Raw genomic sequence first — 26,513 nt, 5'->3', positions numbered from 1 at the left:
CCGTACATTACAACATGCCGTGAAGGCTTTCATGCGCTGCCTGCGGTGCAAGAAGGGGCATGTTTAAGACAAATGATGTCCAGAACCTTAATTCCATTATCTATAAAATTAAGCATAAAAAAAAGTTATCCTAGTACTAGCACTGCTATTTAAATTACTGGAAATCTACATAGAATCTACATTACATACACAGTGGTCTTCAAGTCAGAATTCTTATAAAAGCAGAAAAGAAAAATTCATGAACTCACCTTTGCTAATCAAGAACTGAACAGTGCAAACGTGACCTGCTCTTGCAGCTTTCATTAAAGGAGTTCTTCCACCTTCTGATTCATGTTCCTAGACAAAATATGAAAACAGGCTTACAAGATTGCAAAAGGGCAAGTTTCTAAAGGGATCTAAATCCAGCCTGCACTTTTTCAGCTGAAATATTATTACCATCACAAATGACTACATTTTGAGGTTTAATAACCCAATAATATCCACAAACTAACCGACTTATCTTGATGACATCTGTAGAACAGGGATAATACCAACCCACCTTTGTAAAGAGCTTTGAGATCCCCGGATGAAAAGTGTAAGTGTGAAGTATTAAAATGTTCGGATTGTAAAGCCCATGTTTATGGGCTTTTTTAAAGAAAAGAGTTCCCTTATTAATAAGCTTCAGAGTTAACTTCATTTTATGTGGCATTAATATAATGCTCTACAGGCATTCTCAACAGATGCTGAACATGGACAATGTCTCTGGTCTCTGTTTACCTCAATCATCTTTATTCCATTACCTAAATACAGTTTATCAACACCTAGTAATTAAAGCAGGAACAGAATTGACATCTTTAATAGTTGCTATTGAAAGTGGGGTGGGGGGGAAATCGGGCTTGCAGCATAACAGAAACAGCTATTTTCTGGTATTAACCAGAATGTGGAGTGGATCATTTCTGCATTTTCATTTGAAATGCTTCATATAAATGACACGGCAGCAGTATTTTTCTGCTCAGGCTACTTTTAAGGGGCTGGAACAGCTTTGGAAGCCAGCCAAGGTAAGTCAGACTAACGCAGTGGTCTCCAACCTTTTTATACACAAGATCACTTTTTGAATTTAAGATCAACCCAGGATCAACTCAATCCCACACTCTCCATTCTCTCCTCCTGTCACTCACTCTCCCTCATCCTCACTCACTTTCACCGGGCTGGGGCCGGGGATTGGGTGCAGGCTCTGGGCTGGGGCCGAGGGGTTTACAGTGTGGGAGGGTGCTCCGGGCTGAGCCTGGAGCAGGGGTATGGAGTGCAGAAGTGAAGGGTGCAAACTCTGGGAGGGAGTTTGGGTGCAGGGATCATATGGTCACACTGCACCTAATCTCATAGAATCCACTGGACATTTCATGAGTTTTACTTTTTATTAGTGTCATTTGTGGTTTATAGATACAAAATCATTCAGGGATTGTCACAAATCAGTGTAACATTCTCAACTGTGGAGAGTGCATTGGCTGAGCCTGAGAAAGGGGGTTGGGGTGCAGGAGTGAGGGGTGCAAGCTCGGGCGGGGAGGAGAGTGAGGGGTGTGAGCTCTAGGAGGGAGTTTGGGTGCAGGAGGGGGCTCCAGGCTGGGGCAGAGTGTTGGGGTGTAGAAGGGGGTGAGGGGTGTGGGTTCTGGAATGGAGTTTGGTGCAGGAGGGGACTCCGGGTTGGTGCAGAGGACTGGGGTGAGGGCTCTGGGAGGGAGTCTGGTACAGGGGGTTGGGATGCGGGAGGGGATGTGAGGTGTAGCCTCCGGCCGGGATGCACTTACCACAGGCAGTTCCCGGCCAGCGGTACAGCGGTGCTCAGGCCCCACGCCACTCCTCGGAAGCAGCTGGCTGCTGGCACATCTCTGCAGCCCCTGGGGGCGATAGGGGCAGCAGGTCTCTATGCTTTGGCTGGGAATCCCAGGGGCCACAGAGATGTGCTAGCAGCCAGCCACTTCCAGGAGCAGTGTGGGGCCACGGCAGGCAGGCAGCCTGCTTGAGCCCCGCTGCACCGCTGGACTTCTAGTGGCCCAGAGATTGCACTTGACTGGCAGAGGCTCCAGGATCAACCAGTCAATTACGATTGACAGGTTGGTGACCACTGGACTAAAGCATTTTGAGAATTGCTTTTACATAATGAAATAATCATTTTACATCAAACTGGGAAGAAGAATCACTAATTCCCACATGGTTAACAAGCTACACAAAACTGCATTTAGATAACATATTTAAAGTAAAATGACAGGGAGAATTTAAAAAACAAGTTTTCAGCAATTAACATTCAGTGCTCATTATATTTTTTATTTCTGATTTATAATTATCATCTAAAAGTTAATTCCTTACCAAATCTGCACCTGCCTGAAGTAAGACATCTGCTACATCAGTATGGCCATTTTCACATGCATATGTCAGTGCTGTGTCACCTGTTGCTGTTGTTGCATGCACATTAGCCCCTGAAAAGCAGTATTAATGAACATGTAAGCTTTAAAACAATAGTCTAAACATATCCAAGTCTCTATGTTCCTAACAGAACAGACTGTAAACCTCTTCTTATCATTCAATAAAAAGTTGATTAAAATATTCCTTTAAAGATTTTATCAGCCCATACTCTGAAATGAGTCACTAAAGACACAAGTCCCCTCAGAACTGAAGTTTGAACTACTTATTACTCTCCAGCGGTAAACATATATCCAAAATATTAAATAGTCTAGAACAGTTACATAAATCACTACAGAGTCTAACTTCATAACGCTGCTAATGAAGCTTTATCAACATGGGCACAGGTACCCTATTCAAGTAAACAAACCTGTAGAACCCAACTAAGCAGAACAAAAAATGACTCCATACCTGCAGCTAGTAAATATTTAACGAGCTCCAAATGACCCTCTTGAGCAGCTTCCATTAGAGGTGTGGAACATCCAAGCTCTATATCAGCTCCTGCCTTAATAAGAAAATCAGCAACTTCCAGAAAACCTCCACAGCAAGCTAAAGTTAAGGCAGTTTCCTGAGTCTCTTCTGTTTGAGCATTGATGTTTGCTCCTTCCAAAAACAAGAAACAAACCCCCCACCACCAAGATCAAGTTAGTTACTGAAACAAATATTAAAAAGTTAATTTCTTTAATGAAAGACATGTAAAATGTAAAGCTGATTTGACTACTCTGTTTCAAAGAAAACTCCTGAAATTATTTGAGATCCACATAATTACAACTGTCTCTGACTAGCAGGGATTGCTCACGTGATCTCAGTGAGCACTCTTTTTTCTGTAAGATTCCAGAAGCATATTCCCCAAGTGGATCTATGCAGAGGCCAACTTGAAGAACCTAAATTATATATATTGGTTAATCAGTATGTAATGCTGATTCTGTAAAATACATTTTCAGATTACCAGTTGCTCATTTACTTCTCACTGATTAATCTGAATTTATTTGAGGATTATTTCTTGTTAAAAAGGTCAGGATGTTGCATCTGGAAGAAAGACTATTTGAATAGGAAAAGACTGAAAAAAATAGCACTGTAACTAGTTTTGTAAATTATACATTGATATTCATATTTCTAGATGCCCATATAGTATTTTCAAACCTACTGAGTAGACACACAGTTATAGTTACCTTGACCTAACAATAATGCCACCATCTCTTCATGACCTTCTCTGGCTGCTTCCATTAGTGGTGTATATCCTTCATCATTTACCTCCTCCAAGTTAGCCCCACGTTCAATTAATAACGCTGCCAGCTCTACATGTCCACCACAGGCTGCCAACGTTAATGGAGACTCAAAAGAGTCAGCAGGCATGTTCACTTGAGCACCACTGTCAAGAAGTAACCTAGCAACTTCCACATGGCCATCCTAAGAATGCAAAAAACATAAGATGAACAAAGCACAAATACAGGCAACACAAGTTTTGCCCTGACAACCAGAACTTGGCTTAAAGATCATACTTCAGTTTATGTATACTTCATTCAGACCCAATGCACTTTGTGGTTGGGATTTACAACAGAGTCTAAAGGAACTATGTACACAAATCCCACTGAATTTCAATGGTCTTCTAACACCCTTTGACATTTTTGAAAATCCAAATAGCTAAAACAGATTAAGTGAGTTAAGATGGGAGCAAGATCAAACCTGAAGTATTTTCAAGCATTCTCAAAGCCTCAAATGTAGACATATTGCTACATTATATAGCCCCCCCAAAAGTTAAATGTGTGGTTCACAAATTGGTGAACTTAATACAGCATATGCATGTTTTAAAAAAAAAACATGTTGACATCTATAGAACTTCACTAAACTACACTAATTCAAACAAAAAAGGTTTTCTTCACCCAACTTTTTAGTAACAATTCAATACAGAAGTGTGGTAATGAGGATTCATTAACTTTGACTTAATTCGTACAGAATTTACTAGTACCTTATGAATTATAAAAAAATTAAATAAAAATAAGAAACAAGTTATCAAGATTCTAATGAAATTCTGATCCCATCATAAAAAAATTTACTTTTCTGTCAAAATATTCATCGTATTAGCCAAACAAGCCCCTTCACGGAAAGAAACAGACACTATCATAAATTTCACCATAAAATTACTATAATACAACCTGCTGCACACTGAGTAAAAAAAATTCTTGCTTCTTCCTAAGCTACTGTAAGACATTTTTAGTCATCTTGCCAGTGGATAAAGTTGAACTTGGGTGCTCTTTTTTATATATGTTATATAAAGAAGACATGAAAGTGTGTATTTTATTGTTTAATTTAAAAAATTTAAGATATATGAGGAATATAATGTCTGGTCCTCCCAGGTTTTGCTGAAAGATTTGTTGGGGTCTCAAGATGTATGTTACTAAGCTCTCATCTTAAAGGGGCAGAGGTGTTTTATCCTTAAAAAAATTCCCTTTCTCCAAAATGCCAGACATTCATTCATTCATTCAATCAATCTAAAAAAAAATTAGAACAGGGATTAAAAATCACTTCTCCTCTCAGTCACTCAGCTTGCATTATCTTGGCTCTTGTGATGTCATTTCACTAGATATCCACTCAGTCTATCAGGCATGACAGGACCTGAAATTTTAACCAGGTTAAAAAAAAGAAAGAAAAAAAAAACCACCCACGCAGACATTCCCTTATACATCATATGCAGTAAAACAGTGCACAATATCAATTTTTCCCCCCGCCAGCCCCTTAGTTGCTATCTTGATGGACAAAATAGTAAATACCAAAATGCAGTCTCTGAAGTGATTTTTTTCTCCCTTAAAAGCAGACCATTTGGGACAAGTGTGACATGGATATTTATTCTCAATGACAGAGGAAATTTAGTTCCAGAAGAATGCAGGGAAAAAAAAATTCTCAATTTGAGAAGCTGCATCCCTCCTTCTGAGGCCTCTTGGAATTCAGTTCCAAGAGAGGTAAGAATCAGACAGAGGCAAGCAACCACCCACCAACACAAATCCTCAGGCATTTGAGCTAGCCACACATGTCCATTTTTTCAGAGGAAAGCATGAGTGTGGTAGAAATGGGGTGCTAATTTAAAAAAAAAAAAAGTGAAGCGAAGTGACACCACAGAAACCACCTCTACTTCTATCAGCTGTTCTCCTAAACTCACAGGGGGATATGGTCCATTTTTGTGGCTTACTATATACAGAACTGGAAAGGACTGTATGCCTTCGGAAATCCACTCCTTGTCACTGATGCCCTTTTGGCTTTACCTTTAATTTATAGGCTGGCGTCTTGACAGATATTAGCTGCCTTAGTTACTATAAATCATTCAGGAAAACCATACATAATATCCCCATTTCTAAATGGGAAGTAAGACCTTTCAATAAGTGAACCTTTAGCAGGAAGGTTATCAGATTTTTGCTTAGCCAGACAGCATATTTTGTCTGTTTGTAAGTTTCTTGCTATACAATAAACTTATCTAAGGCCTGGTCTACACTGCGGGGGGGGTCTATTACTCATTTTATTATTTTTCATTTTTATGTGAAATCACACAGCAAGCATCCATCTAATTGCTCTGGCTTCTCAATATTTAGCATCAGTATCTCAAAAACAAAAATGAACTGCCTACATCCTTCGAGCCTTCTAGAAATTAATTAAAAAATTTTAGCACCCACTCCTCAGTTCAATCACTTGCAAAATCGCTTAAGTAGATATAATACCACCCAGATTTGTAGTCTTTATATTTATTTCAGGAAAGGGAAGACTAAACTAAGACTTCAATAAGGATTAGGGGCATCATTTTACAATCATCTTCAGACAGGTTTATAATGTGAAACAGGTTTATAATGTGAAAGGATTTCTTACATCAAGCACACACATATTATTTACAACACACACACACACACACCCCTGCCCCCACTTTACATGCTAGTTGCTTTCCAATAGACAAGATCAGTTCCTGTCCAAGGAGTTCACAATCTAAGGATGAACAGAGACTAAGCAGGGATGGAAAATACACAATATGTTAAAAAAAGGGGGGGGGGGGGCGGGGAAGTATTTAAAGTACATTCATACTAGAACTGGGTCTTTGAAAGGGACATAACAGTAGAGAGGAGTAAGGCCCTTGAGAATGAGTTCAGGAAAATTCCCTTTGCAGAAGGGCAGCCTAGAAAAGGCATGGAGATATTTATGTCAGAAACTAACAAAACCATTCAGCACAGGACAGGAGGCTAGTAGGCTGGGGGGGTGCAATGTTAAGAGAGACAAGACTTCATAAGCTGGAATGGCTATATAAAGCTTATTTAGTTATACCAAGTTTTCAAGAAGATAAGAAGCTTGAATTTGATGTAACAGAGGAGGAGCCAGTGGACAAATTCAAAGAGATAAGTAACTAACATCATCAGAATGGGCAAGGAAGTTAAACTTCAGCATCTAGCAAAAGTTAAGCTATACTTTCTCTGCTTTGATTCTGTTCTTCATTTGCATGTGAATAACACAACAAAACTCAAAAAATTTATTGGAAATTTTTTTCAGTTTCTCTGTTTAAGAGGGAATGGAGAGTCACGATACAGCACAAAGAAAAGAAAACAGCTATAATTTCGGGAAAAGGGAGGGGAAAACAGTCACAAGCAATTGTTTCCTTCTTATTATTTAGTAGGAAACCTTGATACAACATTCCAATAACGCCTTCCGTGTACAGAGTTATTATGCGTATCTGCACACACCCATCACTCTAGGGGACTAAATTCCTGCAGCTTACATGTCATTAGACTTGGGATAGGTGAGGTGCATGCTGAATATTACACACTGAATCTTTGGTGTTGCAACAGGATAACTAAATGGAAAGATTCTGAAAAAGACCCAGATTTGCTGGAACTAAACCTGCCTGGATAGCTACTCTAAATTTAATCAAAAGTGAAAGAATTCAAATAAATCCATCAATATCTTACACGGTGAATGAGATAAATAACCAATATTATTATTAATATGAATTATATGCTGACAAACAGCTTTCCTAAACTGTCATGCAAGAGACCCAAAATCTTCAGACTCCAGCATGGACAAAAATGAAGCTTGAGGGATAGAATGATAATCTTCTCTTGGACAGAGGCAGCTGAACAATTAATATTGCGAATTGTATGGGTCATAAGTCAACAAACTAAAACCATAGGAACTGAACAGTAAGTTAGACCAAGCCTGTGTGAGATATGACTTTCATTGCTATCACTTGGATGATAGACGATTGTAGCTCTTGCCAAAAAAATTGACTAAAATGAAATACAGCGTGAAATGGATGATCACCCACATATCATTTCTTTTTTTAATTAAACTAACTTTGAAGGGCTGTAGCCACCTCTAAGATCTCCCCTATCATCATCATTACAGATTTTTAAATGGCTATGAAGTCATGTGATCTAGAGCAACACTTTTTGTAAAAGAAGCTGGAAGAGGAACACATGGGAAATGGAAAGTCTACACATGGCAAGTTTTGTTTTATTTTTTTGAACGAGCTTCCCCGAACTGCAATAGCATGCGCTGAATGCCTCCAGTAACCAGGCAAAGACAAGCATTCAGCCTATAAGTTTAGAAGGTAAAAACATGTACATTTTAAAGTTATCTGTTAAATGCACATTTTAATGTGACCACTGGGAGCATTCATTTGATATTGTTACAGTTTAGGGATTCCTGTGAGAAGATCTGAAGGTTACCTTGAAGTTCAAAGCTCTTCTTTCAAGCCAGAGTGATTGTAGTTAAGATATGAGCTGGTGACTCAAGTGTAGTAAAATACTACTCACTTATTTCAAGACTTCTTTGTGCAGGCCTCAGAAATAACCAAATTCTAAAATTTTTTATTGGAACATGGCCAAACATGTGCTAGCATAGCAGTCAAAAGTGTCACCCAGTACAAAATATGATTCTTGTGAAGCATAAAATGAGTGCTAATTTAGATCATTCTGCTTTAGAGAAGTATGGTCTTAAACCATGTTTTCTTTACCCTCTTTTGAGTATGGGGAGAGATAAAAATAATGAGACACAAAGAATGGGCATATATAATTTAAATTAGATTGTGTACCAAATAGACAAGAGGATCGTTGGTTTGTGGATCTTCTCCAGCAACTGGAGAAATGCTAAATATGCTTCCATGCTACAGCAATGTATTTGTTTCTTACCATACAAGCTTCCATTAAAGCAGTGTGCATTTCATCTGTTTTATGCTCCTGGTCTGCACCTGCCTCCAGAAGAAACCTCACCATTTCTAAATGGCCTAAATTGAAAATACATAATTAATAAAAACCTCAAAACCTTTTCAACAAGTCACATTCTTCTGTTTTGTGTGTGTGTTCATAGACTGAAACACAGCAGAAAGGTTTTAACACATCTAGTTAAACAACGCAGGACTCAGTTACAATACCATAAACAAAGAAAATTACTTTGGAAATCATCACTTCCACCTCCCATATTTTTAGCAAGGGTAAAAATCAGACTTTTACTGCAATCATCATAGCCTACATTATCTAATCACTAAAATAGTGTACAAGTGCACTATTCCGTGTGATATGCTACAAGAATGTTCAATTAATTGCACAAATTTCATATCACTTTATAGGGACTTCAGATACTGTTCAGAAAGAATACTAGACTAACTGGTTTAATCCTAACTTTAATTGTAAGCATGTTGTGAAAGGCTGCTGTCCATTTATTTATGAATACTGTATATGACCGGTGTATAGAAATATTTATTGTATGACTGTATAGGATTAATTCACTGTATGCACAGGTGGATTTAGTTTAATAGCAGGGTCTTAGGAAACCAGCAGAAAGGCAGCACAATGTCTCTAGATGAATAACCTCCTGGTAAATAGGTCAACAAGTTAAGAGAAAATACCTGAGATTATCTGAGCAGATGGCTACTTTCCAGTTCCAGCCGAAGTACACAGCTGTTTTGCCAAGGCTGGGAGCATAAAGTTCAAAGGGACACTAGCAATTAACTCATTCTCCAGAAGGAGGGACACAGTTGTTTGGGCCTGTAGGAAAGGAACAGGCTGACACACATACAGGCCCTCCGGAGGGGGTTTGGAATGGTTGGGCCTTCCTGGTTTCCAGGGGATGGTAATCCATGGGTGACAGATGTGTATAAACCGTTTTCAAAATCCTCTCTAATGTTTCTGTGTTCCTACTGTTAAAGATTAAACAATATTTTGTTTTAAGAAAGCAGTCTTGTCAATCTATGTACCAGTGACCCCAAAGGGAAGACTTGCAGGGGCTGAGCCCAGTCTGACTTGCTAGGAAATCACAATTGCTATACAATAGGCAGTAGCCCATGACCTTTTATAAGAGTGGGAGAATTGAGGGATTCCACCCCAGGAGAGGCGAAACAAGAGGCCTAACACCTGAAGAGGGCTCGCTCAGAGACCAGAGAGGGGTCCAAAGGCACAGCTGGGCCTGTGCCTGTACCACAATCCATTTTCAACTTTTTAGTCACGGAGTTAAGGGGTGGGGGGAAAGAATCCTGCAAGCCAAGACAGCAACAAAAAATAGTGATAACAACATTGTCACACTCAGGTTTTCAAGCCTCAGACACGAGATCTGGAAGCAAATTAGAAAGCCAAAAAGAGATCAGAACCTCCAAGAAAGAAAGGAATACAAGACTGAAGGAGCACTTTGAACACAGTCAACTTGAACTCCAAGTTCTTTCCTATGCAAAAGAGTGAGGAGCTGTGTAAGTACAAACTTGCACGGTTTGCTTTTTACTCTGCTTCCAAAGCTCACAGATCAGGATTCAAAATCCAATCATATTGCTCTGTTATAATTCATTTTCAGAAGACTCCATTACTACTTACTCTTTTCTAAACACCATCAAAAACCACATCCCAATACCTAGGGTAATAGAACAGTGCAACAGGAACAATCAGAAAAATGTAATCAAGAATATTAGAACAAAATTTATGATCACCCAAATACCTCAGTGCTCAGCTACTATGCTGATGTAGCTACTTAAGTATGTAGACTATAGACCGGACACTAAATGGAAAGCACAGATCCATCATAATAACTATTTGAGTGAAACCTGCCTTAAGTAACCATTTGAGGGACAAATTAGTTCATTTAACAGATGTGGCCTTCTAACAGAAGTAAACAAGACTTGCATTCCATGGGTCTGGGTGGTCTAAGATAGACAGTTGCCTAAAAGGGAGGCAGTGTTCTCTAGTGGATAAGGCACTGGAATGGGACTCAGAAGACCCGAGTTCTCTTCCTGGCTGTGCCACTGGCCTCGACAAGTTACTTCCCCTCTGTGGCTTTATTACCCCTATTTCACAGATGGGGAAACTATACTGACCTGTGTAAAGCACCTTAAAATCTACAAATTAAAAGCACTATACATAAAGGTATTATTCATGCTCTTTTCTACCTGTTTCACTGAATTATAATAAGAAAAGGAGTACTTGTGGCACCTTAGAGACTAACACATTTATTTGAGCAAGCTCACGAAAGCTTATGCTCAAATCAATTTGTTAGTCTCTAAGGTGCCACAAGTACTCCTGCTCTTTTTGTGGATATAGACTAACACGGCTGCTACTCTGAAACCTGAATTATAATAGTGGACTTTGTCTAGAGCAATTATAATAAACTATTACAAAATATTTTGGTTCCCCAATATCATTTTCTCCAAATAAGGGCTTAATCTTCAAGCACTTGTAGAAATGTTTTTCATATTTTGTTCAACAAGCAGCTTATTTTCAGAAGCTAGATACTTTTTTTTTGTAGTGCGCAGTAAATAAATCATTCCACTGATTTTTCAGTTAACTGCATTTCTTCATGAAAGTTTGCACTTTTTCTGGTTATTTTACTGACATAACAGGATTTAAAACCTCATGTAAATAAGAGATATAAAATAAGGACCAGATTCCGATACACTTACATTGAATAGCATCTCACTCCATAAGTGGCCCCACTGATTTTAATGCAAGGTACTAAACCAGGGTTAAGGGATCAGACTTTGGTCCTTAATAAATTGCAAAATCTATACCTATCTGTAACATTGTAATTAATATATTTTATGTTGAATACTAAGGCTTGTTAAGGAAAGTAAGGTGTTTTAGGAAAACTTCTACAAAAAAAGTAAAGGCTTTAATACTGATACTGCACCTTTGTAACAAGCCAATGTAAGTGCACTCTCCTTAAATTCATTGGAATGTGTATTGATTCCTGCTCCGTTTTCTAACAGCACTCTGGCTACTTCCACATGTCCAGCACTTCCTGCTTCCATAAGTGGAGTGTGACCATTTTCATTGTGGTCCTCAATGCTAGCGCCGGATTCCAGCAGTACCTTCACAACATCTACATAGCCCCCAGCACAGGCGTAGGTAAGTGCTGTGTTGCCTAGTACCAGAAGAGAGAAGAAACAAAAACAGAAGTTATTCAGACATTTTGTTCTGGCAACAGGAATTGTTTCTACATCCCACTTACCCCTAGACTCATTTCAATACTTAATATTAAGTCTGATATTTTAAAAATGTTTATAAAATTTTCAGGTTATGGCTCAAGAAACAGTACAATTAAAAACAAAACAACTTTTCACACGTACACCAATGCTAACAGACTAAAACCCTGAACTATAAATGGTGTCTAATGACCTGATTTGGGAGGGGGAAATGAAATCACCCCCATTTTTCTCCACGTAAATCTGCAACCTCTAGCATGACTCATCTCCACACTGATCATTTAATGGGAGGGGTGAAGAATGTGTTATTTTCAGTTTCAGTGTAGTGATACTACTCTGCACAAAGGAAAGCTGATGTTAGATCAAGTAAGGAGTGGAGTGAACTGCCTTAGATAAGATGATTTCAAGACTTAATCCCAAAGAGTTAATTTTTAGTACCCAGAGCTGGAATCAGCATATTTTCATTAAATATACTTTCATTCTTTTATGAATCACAGACAACATGAGCATTCCTCCCCCCCGCAACACCCTTTTTTATTTTTATTTTTTTTTAACGGGAATGATACTGCTACTCTACTTTCTGACAACTATTTGGTAACGAAAAAATTTCCTATTCTTCTAATATTTATTAATAGTTTGTTGAAAGCAACATATTTGTAAAACAACTCATAACCAAGACTTCAGTAGTTAACACTCTACTTCAGGGCTGACAAGGACACTTGCAGTTACCCAAAAGTAGTTTCTCTAAAATACAAAATTAAAAACAAAATTATCGATTTGTGAAGTTATGCAATGAAACAAATTATACATGAATAAAATAATCTGGCAAAAGAAACTGCAAAGAGTAGTTAAAAATAAACTTCTCACAATCACCACATGTCCAATTAATCTCTGCCAGAATTCAAGCAAGCAATCATTTGCAACAAAGCAAATAAGTAGTCAATAACAAACTATCCAAATTATGCTCAAAATAGTATAATGTAGTCTATGTCATTGTCTTCATAGATCTGTGCTCACATTTCTTTCATTCTTTCAATGAAATTTCACTTTTGAAACTATTCACTGACTTGGGTTTTCAAACACCTATCATTATCTACATACCTTTAGGGAAAAGATTATTATACAATGTCAAATGGATCAATAGCCACAAAGAACTATGCCTATGCTTTTTTCTTTTTCTTTTCTTTTTTTTAACATAGATTGCTCATGCAATTAGAAATATCTAGTGATTTCCAAGCCTCACTAAATGTTAAAATAAAAACAGTTGGTAAGTTAAATGTATAGCAAAGGTATGTCTCCAGATGAACTTCAAATTTCATTATCGGCTTAATACAGCAAACACTTATAATCTAATTTGTATTCATGATAATACAGCTGTAGTCTCTCAAGTGGCACACAACTGCAGCTGTCCACAGTCTAGAATTATAGGGTGAATCCAGCTCTTATTTAAGTCAAAAGGAGAGCTATCATTTAACTTCAACAAAGCCAGGATTTCACCCATAGCTTCTGCAATGCTCTAAAGGTTTAGGAAGTCACATAACTCATGGTATGGATCCCAAACCTATGAAAACTATCAACATTTCTACTACTTACAACTCTTTGGAGATTTTCAAGGTGTGACAGATATGGCAATTTTCTCAAAAGTACCCTTGAAAGACATTATATTAAGTTTACGCATTATTGTGGACTGAGATTGTATGTAACCTTGGGGGCCCGGGGGGAGAGAAGTGACAGATGTGAGACCTGGGAGTTCAAAAAACTATATTGAAAATGTGCCAGACAGGTATGGACTTTTGGGACAATAAGTATAAATGGATTTCCTGGGGAATCCCTAAGGAAGAGGTTAATGCAAATTCCTAAATCCAGGTACGCAAATACCCAGCCTTCTGAAGTTACTCAGACAAGAAGGTCATTGTCTCCTGGTTGCCAGGCACAGGAGGCCAAGATCAAAGGCCTGGGCTATATAAAGAAATGACTAATTTGCCCAGTTTCTGTTCTGGATCTAAGACAAAAGCATTTGTAATAATAGGAAAAACCCAGTTGTGGGTTTTGAAGGACTAAAGCCTATCACAGCCCTATATTGGATTGGGAGTGACCTCTGGTAAGCTTTTTAGCATCCGTGTAGGTTCTTTTATTGTTTCAGTGTTTTCTCTGTAATGCTCTTAACTTAAGAATGAATGTGTTTACTTAGAAGGAGCTGTGTAGTAACTTATAACTGCGGGCAATGCTCTGGTCATAGTCCAGAGAGAGAGCAACAGAGAAAGCAAAGCACAAGTGCTGGCCTTTTTAGGCAAACTGGCTTGCTGGAGATATCTCAGTGTGAGGCAGGGAGCTATGCCATCTTGAAATCTCCGGTCAGGAGAGAGTGAGATGCAACTTTCTGCCCAAGTGAGTTGATGGCTAGGAGCCAGAAGCCTAAAGTGGATGTCCTGGGTGGACCATGGAGGGGGAAAAAAACAGGTGCACTTGCTCTGAAATGGACATGAGGCAAGTGAAAATCATGGTATGTGTTGTTTCACTCAGGATTTTTTGTATTTTTTCAACCGTACTGCCTCACAATTTTAAAGGGGTTTTTTAGCAAAGGTTTTTTTTTTTAAAGATTTCTTATAGGAGGAGACAACTAGTTGTCTTATTAGGACACACTAATGGATTATGAAGTATGTGCGTGTGTATTTTATCTTGACTCTAAAACTTCATGTTCCAAATAGACAACTGGCAAAGAGATATAGGACACCGTTATTTGTTAGGACCACAATTTTGTTTCTCTTCCTTCCCCCCATGCGCATCCTGTCTCTGCCCCCTTCACTTCCTTGATCTTAATGATCTTTTAATCTGTTCTCTCCTTTACATCTTTTTTGCTCTCATTCCCATAGTACCATTCCATCTCTTGGATTGCCAGTTTCCCCTGCTACTATTCATCACAGAAAGTGCATCCAGACTAGCTGGCAGACAATTATTCACACTGATTGATGGCTAGTGAGCATGTTTCTCAATGAGTCCAGTACATGTTGCAAAGTTTAGAACAATACACACTGTGGTCTATAGTCTATTATTTGGGCAGGAATGAACTTTATCACCATTTGCAAATGAAGATGGAGTAACAGCACTGCAAAAGTGAAAAAGGCAGACGTAAACTTCAGCGTCTTGTTTGATTAAGACTGGGGATACTGACCATATGTCTGGAGTCAATCTTTTTTATTTCTCCAAGAAATATGAAAGCAACAGGCAAACACAGTGGAGGGGGGAAACAAACAACTGACTCACCAGAAGGACATCAGATGCACAAAGATGCAAAAAAGCTAAGCGTTTCCATGACAGAACACTCTCAGACATTCACTGTTCATCGTGGCACATTTATTACCTGTTGATGACTGTGCATTGACGTCAGCACCATGAGCTAGCAGCAACTTCACAATTTTGACGTGTCCGCCATTAGCAGCAGCCATTAAAGGTGTTATGTCTCCTTTAATACCTCGGTCTTCTACATTAGCATGCATCGCCAGAAGAACCTTCGGCAGAACAGACAATAAGTGTTATTGTAAGATGACAAATGCCCAAATTGTCATAGAGCTTAAAATTGCATTCTATATACAATCCTGTTTTGTGAAATTGTGTCGTGTAAGAGCTTATTTCAAATGCTATATATACACAAAGTGCCTGTTAGCAATGCAAATTTTTTCTAATGAAGCTGAGTTTTTATCTGTTGAAAATAAGTAAAGAGTGAAGTAACTGAAATTTTACTTGGGCTCTGTACCACCACAAAGGCTGAATAGTGATACACCAGGACAGTACTTTCTACACTGTGTAAAAGAAAGCACTGGAAACCAACCTGTGCAAGCTCATAGTATCCAGCTGAGCAGGCTAAACAAAGGAGACTTTCCCCTTCTTCTGTGTGTTCATTCACACTTCTTCCTTCAATCAGCAACTTTCGCACAGCATTTACATCTCCTTCTGAACAAGCTTCTGCCAAACTGCGGCTAGGAAAGTAAACATCATCTTCAGAAAATGAAATTTTAACTACACTTTAAGCAGTAAAGAAATACCTATGTGAGTAGAGTAAAAGTACTATGTTCTTTTCAAATACAAACCTGACTTGTCATCATGATGCAGTCAACACAAGAAAAGTGCGACAGGAAAAAGGTTTATACTGTATTTCAACATATCATTTGAAAAATTAGAACTCTCATGAGCAGTTAGTGCTTCTGCCACTTTAAGCTCTGGTAAAACAGAATCCAGTACAAACATTTTCAAGCCCATCATGTCACGTTTTAGTTTATCAAACTTCCTATATATAAATAGAAACAAGGGAAAATCTAGGTGATGGAACAGCAGCACTGTACAGTCATAGGTCTGACCATTGCCCCTGGTGAACCCTGCCACTGATGTTTTTAATCTGAACCCTTACACATCCGTGCAATAAAAATTTAATAACTTACATTGTTTGCTACAAGTTGTCTCTGTTATAATGTTTTCATTTTATGGGAGGTTTACTGTGGACACGGCAGAATAGCTAGCAGCCAGTCTAACTAAAGTTCTTGTTATATCAGGTGAGAGGGAGCCTGACAGAGGACTTTTGGGGGGGAAAGAGGGGCAGGTGGGTGAGGAGTGAAGGGGGAAAGGGAAGTACGGTTGGGTGATAAGCAAGCAGGAAGAAATATGCAGGAGAGGAAGCAGCACACCATGATATGGGATTGCTCACTAAAAGGCTGATTTGGGTGGAAAGAGATGGCCTGCACTGGTATCATGTTTTGTCTACTCTGCAGTGTCTATCTGGTAACTTATGAGCAGGGATCCTAGAAATCCGCTTGCCATGGAAAAACACAGAATATGAATTTTTATGGAAAATCTTTAGTTTTTACATTTTTTAAAAAAATGAAATCATACATTAACTACAGTGGAACCTCGTTTATCCAATTTAATTGGGACTGGGGCCAAATCGGATAAGCAAAAATTCAGACAATCCGTAGAATGGGCAAAGAGCTTCGGCATCCCGGGGCTGAAGTTCTTTGCCCATTCTCCGGATTATGTGAATTTTTGCATATCCAATCTGGCCCTGGTCCCAGCTAGATTGGATAAACAGGGTCCCCCTGTAAAATGTGGCTAGGGAAACTAAAGTTCAGAGTTTCATTTTAAATCACAGAAAAATGCGGAATTTTATGTTTTTTTAAATCAGAGAATTTTGGGTTTTTTTATGATGGGAAACTAGGATCCCTGCTGATGAGGTTGTCATCTACCAAACACTGTGGTGATTCATTTAGGCAGTAACGATCTGGGCTTTATTCCTGGTATACGCCACATTCAATCAATAAAAGCAGATCTGGACCACAGAGATGTGTCTCCAGGAGCTGACAGAGTTTTCTCTGATTTGGTTGGGCATCTGAATAATTGCTACCACAACAATATGAAAGCTATAGGTAAATACTGGAAGAACCTCAATCGGGAAATTGGAGGGTAAACGACTGACCGGAAAATGCATACAGTATGGCACAGACACATTACTAGCTCTGACACCTGACTGTTTCTTGGAGATGGGGTGGATCTATTGGACAGGGGTCACAGGATCTCTCTCTCAAAACATAAAACTGTCAATATTTTGGAACAGAAACCCTGTACGATTTCTCTTGCTGGCCTTGCTACCTTCCAACCCTCAGAAACATGACCAGGAACACCATCCCATTCTAATATAGTTGTCCTTCATTCCAGACACAACACATGAGTCCAGTTATAGGAGGGGGAGAAATAATGTCAACAGAAATGTCTGTATATCAGGAAGTGAAGACTTCAGGTAGATGCGTTCACTATTGTACCCAGACCCCAGCACTGCAAGCTGGGGACAGGCTGGACAGGGGAACCACATTGAATGGATCAGAGGCATGACTGTGGGGAGGTGCCGATGCAGGGCTGGTGGGGCCCAGATGATTGTGGGGAGGGGCTGGGTTGGTATGCAAACTGCAGGACATGATATGTATAACTGCCTAAATGACTACTAACTCCTACCAACCACATATCTCTTCCTTAAAAAAAAAAAAACAGGAAATTCAATGGCAAAAAAACTACGTTAACGCAGAGTTAAGGTTACTTGGTGATATGATATCACATTCCAGAATGCTGAGTTGAGCAAAACTCAAGCTTCTGAAAAAACAGCAAATGCACAGTTAAGGTTGCCCAGGCAATCTTAACTCTGCCCTCTTTCAGCTGTGTTCCATTACGTCCCGTTAACACACACAACTTTACTTTACCTATCCCACAGTTGCTGAAACATATAAGCTCTTCACCTCCTTTTAGGACCCATTCTCACCCACAGGATTTCAACACACACTTTCCCCCCATTCCTCTGGAGATGGGGGTAGCCAATGGGAACTGTGTGTATACTTTCCCGTGTGGGGAGTGTGTCAGATGGGGGCAGTGACTGAGCCTGCTTGGTCAAGGTGTGTTTGTGATATGAGGAACAGAGTTGAATACTTTGAGGCGTGTTACAGAGCTGTGATTCTGACATAAGGAAATCTGTATTTTGCACCTGTCAATGTGTAAGAGCAAAAGGAAGAGCTGCATGTGTACCTTCAGGATCAAGTGTACCGCAATTTCAGTGTACCGCAATTTCATTGCAGAATTGTGTAGGTTGTGTCTGCAGCAGGACATACAGCTTTTATCACTGAGGATCTTGTCAGCTGTGAGATGGAATATGAGAGAACTAATGCTCTAATGACGGTTTTGCGAAAATGGACATTTGAGATATCTACGAAGTACGCATAAGAGAGGTGCAAAAGGCTGCAAAATGGTTCTTAAATTGTACCTTTGAGAGTTTTTCTAAGAAGTTGGCTAAGGGTATGTCTACACTGTAATTAGACACTCGTGGCTGGCCTGTGTCAGCTAACTCGGGCTCACAGGGCTTGGGCTAAAGGACTGTAACGGCAGCATAGCCTGCAAGAGGCCAGGATCCTGGGTCCCAGAAATAAGACCCCAGCCCGAGCATCTACACCACAATAAAACAGCCTCTAAGCCCAAATCTCATGAGCCTGAGTGAGCTGACATGGACCAGCTATGGGTTTTTAACTGCAGTGTAGACACACCCTAGTGTGGGAGAGTGTATGTGAGGACCTGGAAGCTCTGGAATCTCAAGGGCCAATCTATGTGCCTATTGAGACGTTGCTCAAAGCTGCTAGAGCAGGGGTTCTCAAACTGGGGGTCGGGACCCCTCATGGCGGTTGCAAGGTTATTTCATGGGGGGTTGTGAGCTGTCAGCCTCTACCCCAAACCCCGCTTTGCCTCCAGCATTTATAATGGTATTAAATGGTATTAAATATATTAAAAAGTGTTTTTCATTTATGGGGGCGGGGGGGGGTTGCACTCAGAGGCTTCCTATGTGAAAGGGGTCACCAGTACAAAAGTTTGAGAACCACTGGGCTAGAGGGAAGGTGGCAACTCCCTTTTTGTCCTTTAACAGTGTTAGTTAGAATCTTGTGGGTGAGAATGAATGGATCCTAAAAAGAGGTGAAAAGCTTGTACATTTCAAAACCTGTGGGGTTGGCAGAGTACAGGTAATGTTTGTTAACGGGCATACTGAGGCACTGCTGAGTTTTTTGCCATTGTATATGTATTACAGTAGCGCCTTGAGGCTGCAACCAACACCATGGCTGCATCATGCTAAAGGATATACAAACACCCCAAAACCATAGTCCCAACCCTGAAGAGCCTGTATTCTAAATAAAGACGACTAAGTGTGAGACAGGGGTGTAACATATAAGCAGAAGACTGGGGACAGAGACAGATTAAGAGACCTGTCCAAGGTTCCACAAAAAGTACGGCAGAGCAGAGATCCAAAGTCACTTCCCAAGTCCCACTCCATTGCCCTAACCATAAGACCACAACTTCCTCCCTTAACTTAAAAAAGCCATAGAAGGATCTTGATCTTATTTGTTCCTCAACCCTACTTCACCATTTATATTAACCACTTTCTTTTTAAAAATAAATAAATAAAAATAAGGAAGTGGGCACTAGAAAAAATATTTAAAATCTTCCACTAGTTTCAGGAGTCATCTCCTGAAGAAATTTGAAGAAGAAAGCACACTACCATAGCAGGCTCAGAGCCTACTAGATTTTGTTTGACATTTGAAATTATGTCTAAGGTAGTGAAGTACGAATTTTCCTTGAATGCGTTAACACTTTTAGTACTGATGTCAATAAAGTCCCAGTACCCCATGCAAAAGCATTTTGCATTTCCCACCTGGAAAGCTCTTAGTGCCAAATGGATTAAATAAAAAGCCCGAAGTATATGCTCAGAATTGACAATCTGAAGCCAGTTCAAGCTCAACAACTATGTCATTGTTGTATAGCGAAAGAAAGGAGACACCAATAAAGAATGTGTTTTAAGTGGCAGGGAAAAAAATGCAAAAGATCTATTTACTTGTCCGTCTGCCCTGCATTTGCTGTGCTTTCCGCTCTCATTCGGGTAAGTGCAGCAGCAGCTTCATCCAACGCACAGCTGACCGAGGAAGTCAGTCTACGAAGCACCTCGGGATCTGCAAATGCTTTACCGTCAGCGGTGGATAATTTACCTATTCCTTTCATTCCAATTTATGAAAAGTGGATACGTACACCGAAAAAGGAAAACAAAAGTAACAAACAAAGTGTAAATTCAGTCCATACAATATGTTAGCAGAAACCATTCCAATACTGATTGCATAGGGAAAATTTCAGGTACACTGGACATTTATGTTTTTTTAAAATGACTTTAGACAATTTGAACAATGATCCTGTAACATAACTGCATTCACGATGACAGCACAAAAGTGACAACTCCCTTAAAACTGAAAACTGTATGCCGTAAATGTTTTTTTTCCCAACTGAATTTCAAAACAAGACCTCAGTGGGCAATTTGCACATTCCAAACAACTAAGCATTTCTTTTTAAAAAAAGAAAGGAGTACTTGTGGCACCTTAGAGACTAACCAATTTATTTGAGCATAAGCTTTCGTGAGCTACAGCTTGAGCTTATGCTCAAATAAATTGGTTAGTCTCTAAGGTGCCACAAGTACTCCTTTTCTTTTTGTGAATACAGACTAACACGGCTGTTACTCTGAAACCTGTCATTTCTTTTTAGTATCCTAAACATTTCTTTATAAAACAGGCATTTTTCTTCTGTACCACCTCTGGAAGACAAACAGTTGTACAGGTTTCTATAAAGCTTTCAAGAAAAATTTCAACTCTGATCTGAGACCAAACAATACCAAATGAATATGAGTGTTCTAATTATTAAAAATAGTACATATGTTTCAGGAAGTGAGAAGCTAAGTTCTGGCAGAACTCCATGAAGCCCTGTGGTTGAGGCTGCTCAGGATTTGTGCTCCATCAGCACTTCTCCCTGGAACACTAGTTTCACACCCTGTCTGGCTAGCCCCACTCACTTTCTAAACGGCACTGAACAGCTCTCTCTCTTCCCAGTGGAGATGAGGTTGCTGACAAATGTATTTGCCTCACTGTTCTAGGGGGGGATTTTCCACCAGTGGGGACCCATTGCCTGGATCCTGACAGCACAATGAATCAACCCCATTAAGAAGTTAAGCTTACCACCACCTTTGCAAGTAGATATGTTAAGCTTTTGGGGATGACTATTTTGTTTGTTAAAGCTTGCAATATAATTTTGGTAAGGAACTCAAATATAAATAAAAATAAAGGAAAAACTGAACTGGAGGCTACTCTATTACAGGAGAGCTACCTTACAGAAAAAAAGAGGCTGATAAATGGTGGGCACTGATTTCTACTTCCTTCACAGGGAAGAGCTAAGAGGGTAGCCATCCTTTCCATTAAAAAATAAAATAAAATAAAGCCCATATAGAAGATATGGTTAAAGACCTAGAAAGGTGGAGTCTTAACCAGGGCAACTACAGAAACAAAAGTAAAACACAAGCTCTATAATTCAGACAGAGTACTTTCACTCACTCTCAGTCTGAAGTGTGGCCTTGCACGTGGGAAATAATTCCGAAATGGGAGGTGGGGAAATTAATTGAGCTTTACTAGCATCATATAAATATATTACAAATAAAATAAGGTGGAGTTCTGTAGTCAACAGAGAATGATATCAGGACATTTCTTTTTCCTGCATTTTCAAATACTTTTGGAAAGGAATGTATTTTAATTAGTCCCATCCCCCCTGCAAAATAATTTTCACACCACTGAAAGTTCACACTGCATTCATTAAGCCCCAAGACTGTCACACTTACACATGAAGATTAGTACTTATGCAAGCAGACCCATTATGGTCTCAGGAGTAAGGGTTGCAGGACTGAGCCCTTAAAAGACATGAGTACTTACCTGCAGCTTCTAGTAAAGCTTCTAATCTAGCTTGGGTTTCTGGGTCTACTGTCCTCAAGTCAGCACCATCAGCAGTACTAGACAAAAGCAATTTGGAAGCAGTCTCCAACATTGGATTTTCCAAATCATCCTGATCCAAAATGAATGACTCCACCTAGAAAGAAAAAAGAACACATTAGCCTTAATAAAATTCCAATCCTTAATTCTGTAATTTTAAAGTCCATTCATACATTTTTTTTTAAATCAAAAGGTGCAGTGATTGTCTCTTAACAAATAAGATTTTCAGAAGCACTTGTATTGGCATAATTCTGTTCCCTCTGAGGTTACTAGGAGTTTTCCTTCCATGGAAGCAGAATTAAGCCAATCCTGAACACTTCTCAAAATTCTACATAATTATTTCATAAATTAAAAACTGTAAACATTGCTCTACAATTGGTAACCAGCAGATGCCATTTTACATTAAATTGTTTTAGGCTTAAATCTTAATTAGCATTAAAAGTTGTGAACCAAAGTATAAATGCTGGAGAAATTTACATGGAGACAAAAACATCAAGTAACATTTTAGACTAGACTTTACCTCCGCAGAACTACAACTAGCATTAGTCATGAATTCCCACAGAAGCTGGTGTATATTTCTGAGATATATGAAAGCTATATATTTAAAAGACAGAAATGTTCTGTATGCTATACAGTGCAACAAACTAATGGAATAAGGTAAATACCCAGATAAGAATATGTAGTTATTGAAAAAAACAACACCACAAATTCCAAGGTTGTAAGGTTTTCTCCCAGATTTTGCAGTTACACAGAATGGAATATGACTTCTAAAAATGGTCTGGTTTTCAGAGGTACTGAGCACTTCCTTCCATGAGAAGCGTAGGTGTTCAAAACCTCTGGGGAGGAAAAATCAGACCGGAGAGGTTTACCTCTTTTGACTGCAATGGTAGCCCTTATAATGTAAACCGAACTGTTGTCCAAATGTGCCAGACAATTGTACTAAGTGTGAGTGTCACTATTTATCCCACTGGAGTGAGAACTCTGAAGCCTGATTATGATCACTGGAGGGCCAGCATTACCATTTAATTGCTGGTGGTTCTACTAAATAGAGCACAGCCTATTTAGCATGAGTGGACTACCTGCACAATCCTACTGTTTTATTGATGGGATGCTGAAAGGTTTTGAACAACACTGCTGAACACTCAAAAATCATTATTTTGTATCCAGATTTCTGCTCTTTTCAGTACATATTGTGAACTAAAACAGCTCAATTTCACTAATCAATCCAGGAAAATTGGTTTTTTCCCTCATTAAAGACAGTAATTTTTTGCAACCGTTTTAACAGATTATGGAGGAAAAACTTAAGTACAAAGTGAGTACACTTTTCCTCTAAAAGCACTTTAAGTGTTCTGTTAATTTATGTAAAAGACTATTCTGACTTTCAGTCATTGTTTCCCTTTTGTTTGATTATAGGGTCAATGAATACTCTAATGATATTGATATTAGGAAATAGCTTGGATAGATCTCAATTAGATTTCTTTTTTTAATAAGATGCATTACACAGGAGATATCTGCACTCTGAAAGAAGCAACAGTACAATCCGGTTTGCACTTGCACTACCTTTTATGATATTTACAGAAGCTGGCCCCCAGACTAGTTTAGGGGTAGTAAAATAGGTTTAGGTTTAAACAAGCATCAGTGAAACAGATTGCCAGATAAGACAGAAAGACAGAAAGTAAGTATTACTGGAGTGCCTAGGAACACTATTCAAGGACTGTTGTGCTGGGTCCTATACAAACATAAAACAAAAAGATCATCCCTAAAAATGTATCTTTATGGCTGCTGATCAAAGTAACTCACTGAATTTAATGTTATGCAGAACTGAAACTAAAAAGGTTGCTACCTTAAGCTTACTCCTATGAAGATGCATATAAATACGTATTTCTCTCATAAGTACTGCCTACTACATTTACCCAAGACAAATGGGGTACAAATATCATCATAGTCTCTGTCCAGACCATGCACGTTATATTTTCAGCCTTTAATGAATGTGTTATGGATTTTTTATTACAAAAGTCAAATGAAACATAATTCTAAAAGCCAAAAACATTCACTGCACTGGAACATCTGGACTATACTTGGATTTGTTGACACAAAAGTGAAAAATACCAGGCTGACTTTAACAGGATGCTGTGTCCCAGTTACCTTTTGTAGAGGAAAGAGCTATTTGGGTAGAAAAGCTTTGAAGTTTTAAATGGTCTGAAATTTAAAAGTTTGACATTAGATGCCTACTCCGCCCACCCCCGCTTTCTGATTAAATCTAGATCATTTCATGAAAGCTATTTTTATGCCCAGCACATAAAAATAGAGGATAGTCTGAGGGTTTAAAAAAAAAAAAAAACTCTGGCTGCTGCCCTCAAATAGGCTGGAAATAGTCCAATACTGACATTTTTTAAAGACAGGTTACACAGATTTTTTTAAACAAAATAATGAAGTCGACTCTAACAGACAAGTTACAAGCAGGTATGGCACAAACTTAATTAAACTCCGATTTATTAATAACTTGTGTTATACCCTCACACGGTTGCAGGTTTCCATTACCTTTAATTTTCTTTACAAAATATAAAGGCCAAATACTCCAGGAAAGGTGACATATCTTGCACAAATAATTCACACAGATCTACTGTTCTGTTATAAATCACTCATAAGACATGTATAAATTTCTGTTAGCTTCCTATTTGTTTTCAGGAAGTGAGGCTCCCGCAGCCTGGTCCTCATTTCTACTTCCCAACAACTCCTCCACCGTTGTACTTCCTGCTCTAAAGCTACCCATGAGAATGAATGCCCTTTACTCAATGGTGTGTGGTCCAAGAGCTACTTTAACTCCTTTCATTGTAAAAAACTGAATTGGGAGGGATCTGTGTTATTTAGCGTCTTTATTAATGACCTGGATGTAGGAATATAGGAACAAACTGATCAAGTGTGCAGATGACACAAACCTTGGGCAGGACGGGTTTGCAAAAACTCTGGAGGATATAGCTAAAATTCAGAGGGATCTTGATAAAATGGAGAACTGGGAAATAGACAACAAAATGAAATTCAGCAAAGACAAATGCTGGGTGCTTTGGTCAAATGACCAAATACAGAATGGGGGAATAACGGGCTTGAACTAAAGCATATCTCACAAATGTGTGGATGGAATCCACATAGCTGCTCTGCAAATGTCAAGAAGAGGTATTTCTTGAAGCGATGCCATTGATACCACTTGTGCTCTCTCTCACCCCCAGGAGGGGGAGGAAAATTAGACCGCTTATGGAAGAGTAAGATATAGATCCTCTGAGAGGAAACAGCTTGGCCTCAAACTTTCAGCTATGGCAATAAATCGAGAGATTTTCTGATTGCTTTTGTTCTTTGCAGGTAAAAGGACAGGGCTCGTTGCATAGAGGGAATGAAGTCTCCTCTCTTTTTCAGATGCATGTGCTTTTGCGGATGGAGGGGGAACACAAGTAAGTGGATTAACTGGTTCAAGTGAAACTCAAACTGCTCTGGGGTGAACTTTGGATGTAAACACGAGACTTTGTCTCCATATATAAAATAGCATAAGGAGGGTCCACCATCAGTGTTACAAGCTCACCCACTCTCCTGGCTGATATCATTGTGATCAGGAACGCAACCTGCACAGATAGGAGAGACATGGAACATGTAGTTAGTGGTTCGATGGGAGGCTTAGTAAGCACCAGAAGAACAAAGTTTAAATCCCACTGAGGAGTAGGCTTCCTTACTGGTGGAAAGGTTCTGATCAGACTCTTACAGAATCTGGTAATCAGTTAATGAGTGAATTAAATTACCATATGCAGGTGGGTGGTATGCATGGATTGGTGCAAGGTGGATCCATAAAGAGTTGATGGGAAGGCTTGATGTTGTTTCCAGGGAAAGAAGATAGTCCAGAATAAGGCAATACCCACAGCCTCTGGGGATTTAAGTTTCTGTTGTGTCCAGAGAAACACTTCTACTTATCTGCCTAGAATTTTCTAGTGGAATCTTTTCTGCAATTAGTAAGAAAGCTTTGCAGACTTCAGAGAGCTCCAAAACAAGGATGATGTAGATTTGAGGTAGACCCTCATGGGGGTGGGTTTTTTACAGCACTGGGAGAGCTCCCTTATTTAGTCACCATCTTGCTGGAAGTCTTGAACCAAACTTGCTAGATTAAGTTTTACTTTTAGATGTGTTTTCACTTTTATTTGCTTGTAACCCTTTCTAAACTTTCTCTCTTATACCTGAACACATTTAAAATCCTATCTTATTTTGTTAATAAACAATACTCTGTATTGAAAATG

The 26,513-nt window shown here is 39.1% G+C and overlaps 1 protein-coding gene across 3 annotated transcripts in view; it reads right to left on the bottom strand.

Moving 5' to 3' along the window:
• Positions 1-26,513, bottom strand: part of ANKRD17 (ankyrin repeat domain 17) — a 132,416-nt gene that overhangs the window by 48,210 nt on the left and 57,693 nt on the right. For all 3 annotated transcript variants that reach the window (XM_075127453.1, XM_075127452.1, XM_048848112.2), the window contains exons 2-11: positions 22,180-22,333; positions 20,274-20,430; positions 15,699-15,846; positions 15,231-15,378; positions 11,575-11,808; positions 8,598-8,692; positions 3,609-3,846; positions 2,848-3,039; positions 2,344-2,453; positions 249-336 (exon numbers count right to left, since the gene is read on the bottom strand). In XM_075127453.1, coding sequence (XP_074983554.1) covers positions 249-336; positions 2,344-2,453; positions 2,848-3,039; positions 3,609-3,846; positions 8,598-8,692; positions 11,575-11,808; positions 15,231-15,378; positions 15,699-15,846; positions 20,274-20,430; positions 22,180-22,333 — 1,564 coding nt within the window. The remainder of the gene's footprint in view (positions 1-248; positions 337-2,343; positions 2,454-2,847; positions 3,040-3,608; positions 3,847-8,597; positions 8,693-11,574; positions 11,809-15,230; positions 15,379-15,698; positions 15,847-20,273; positions 20,431-22,179; positions 22,334-26,513) is intronic.

Source organism: Caretta caretta, chromosome 4, assembly GCF_965140235.1.
Source record: "Caretta caretta isolate rCarCar2 chromosome 4, rCarCar1.hap1, whole genome shotgun sequence".
Taxonomy (NCBI): Eukaryota; Metazoa; Chordata; order Testudines; family Cheloniidae; genus Caretta; species Caretta caretta.
Note: the sequence above shows the minus strand (reverse complement) of the source record. Positions and strands in the feature narration are given on the sequence as shown.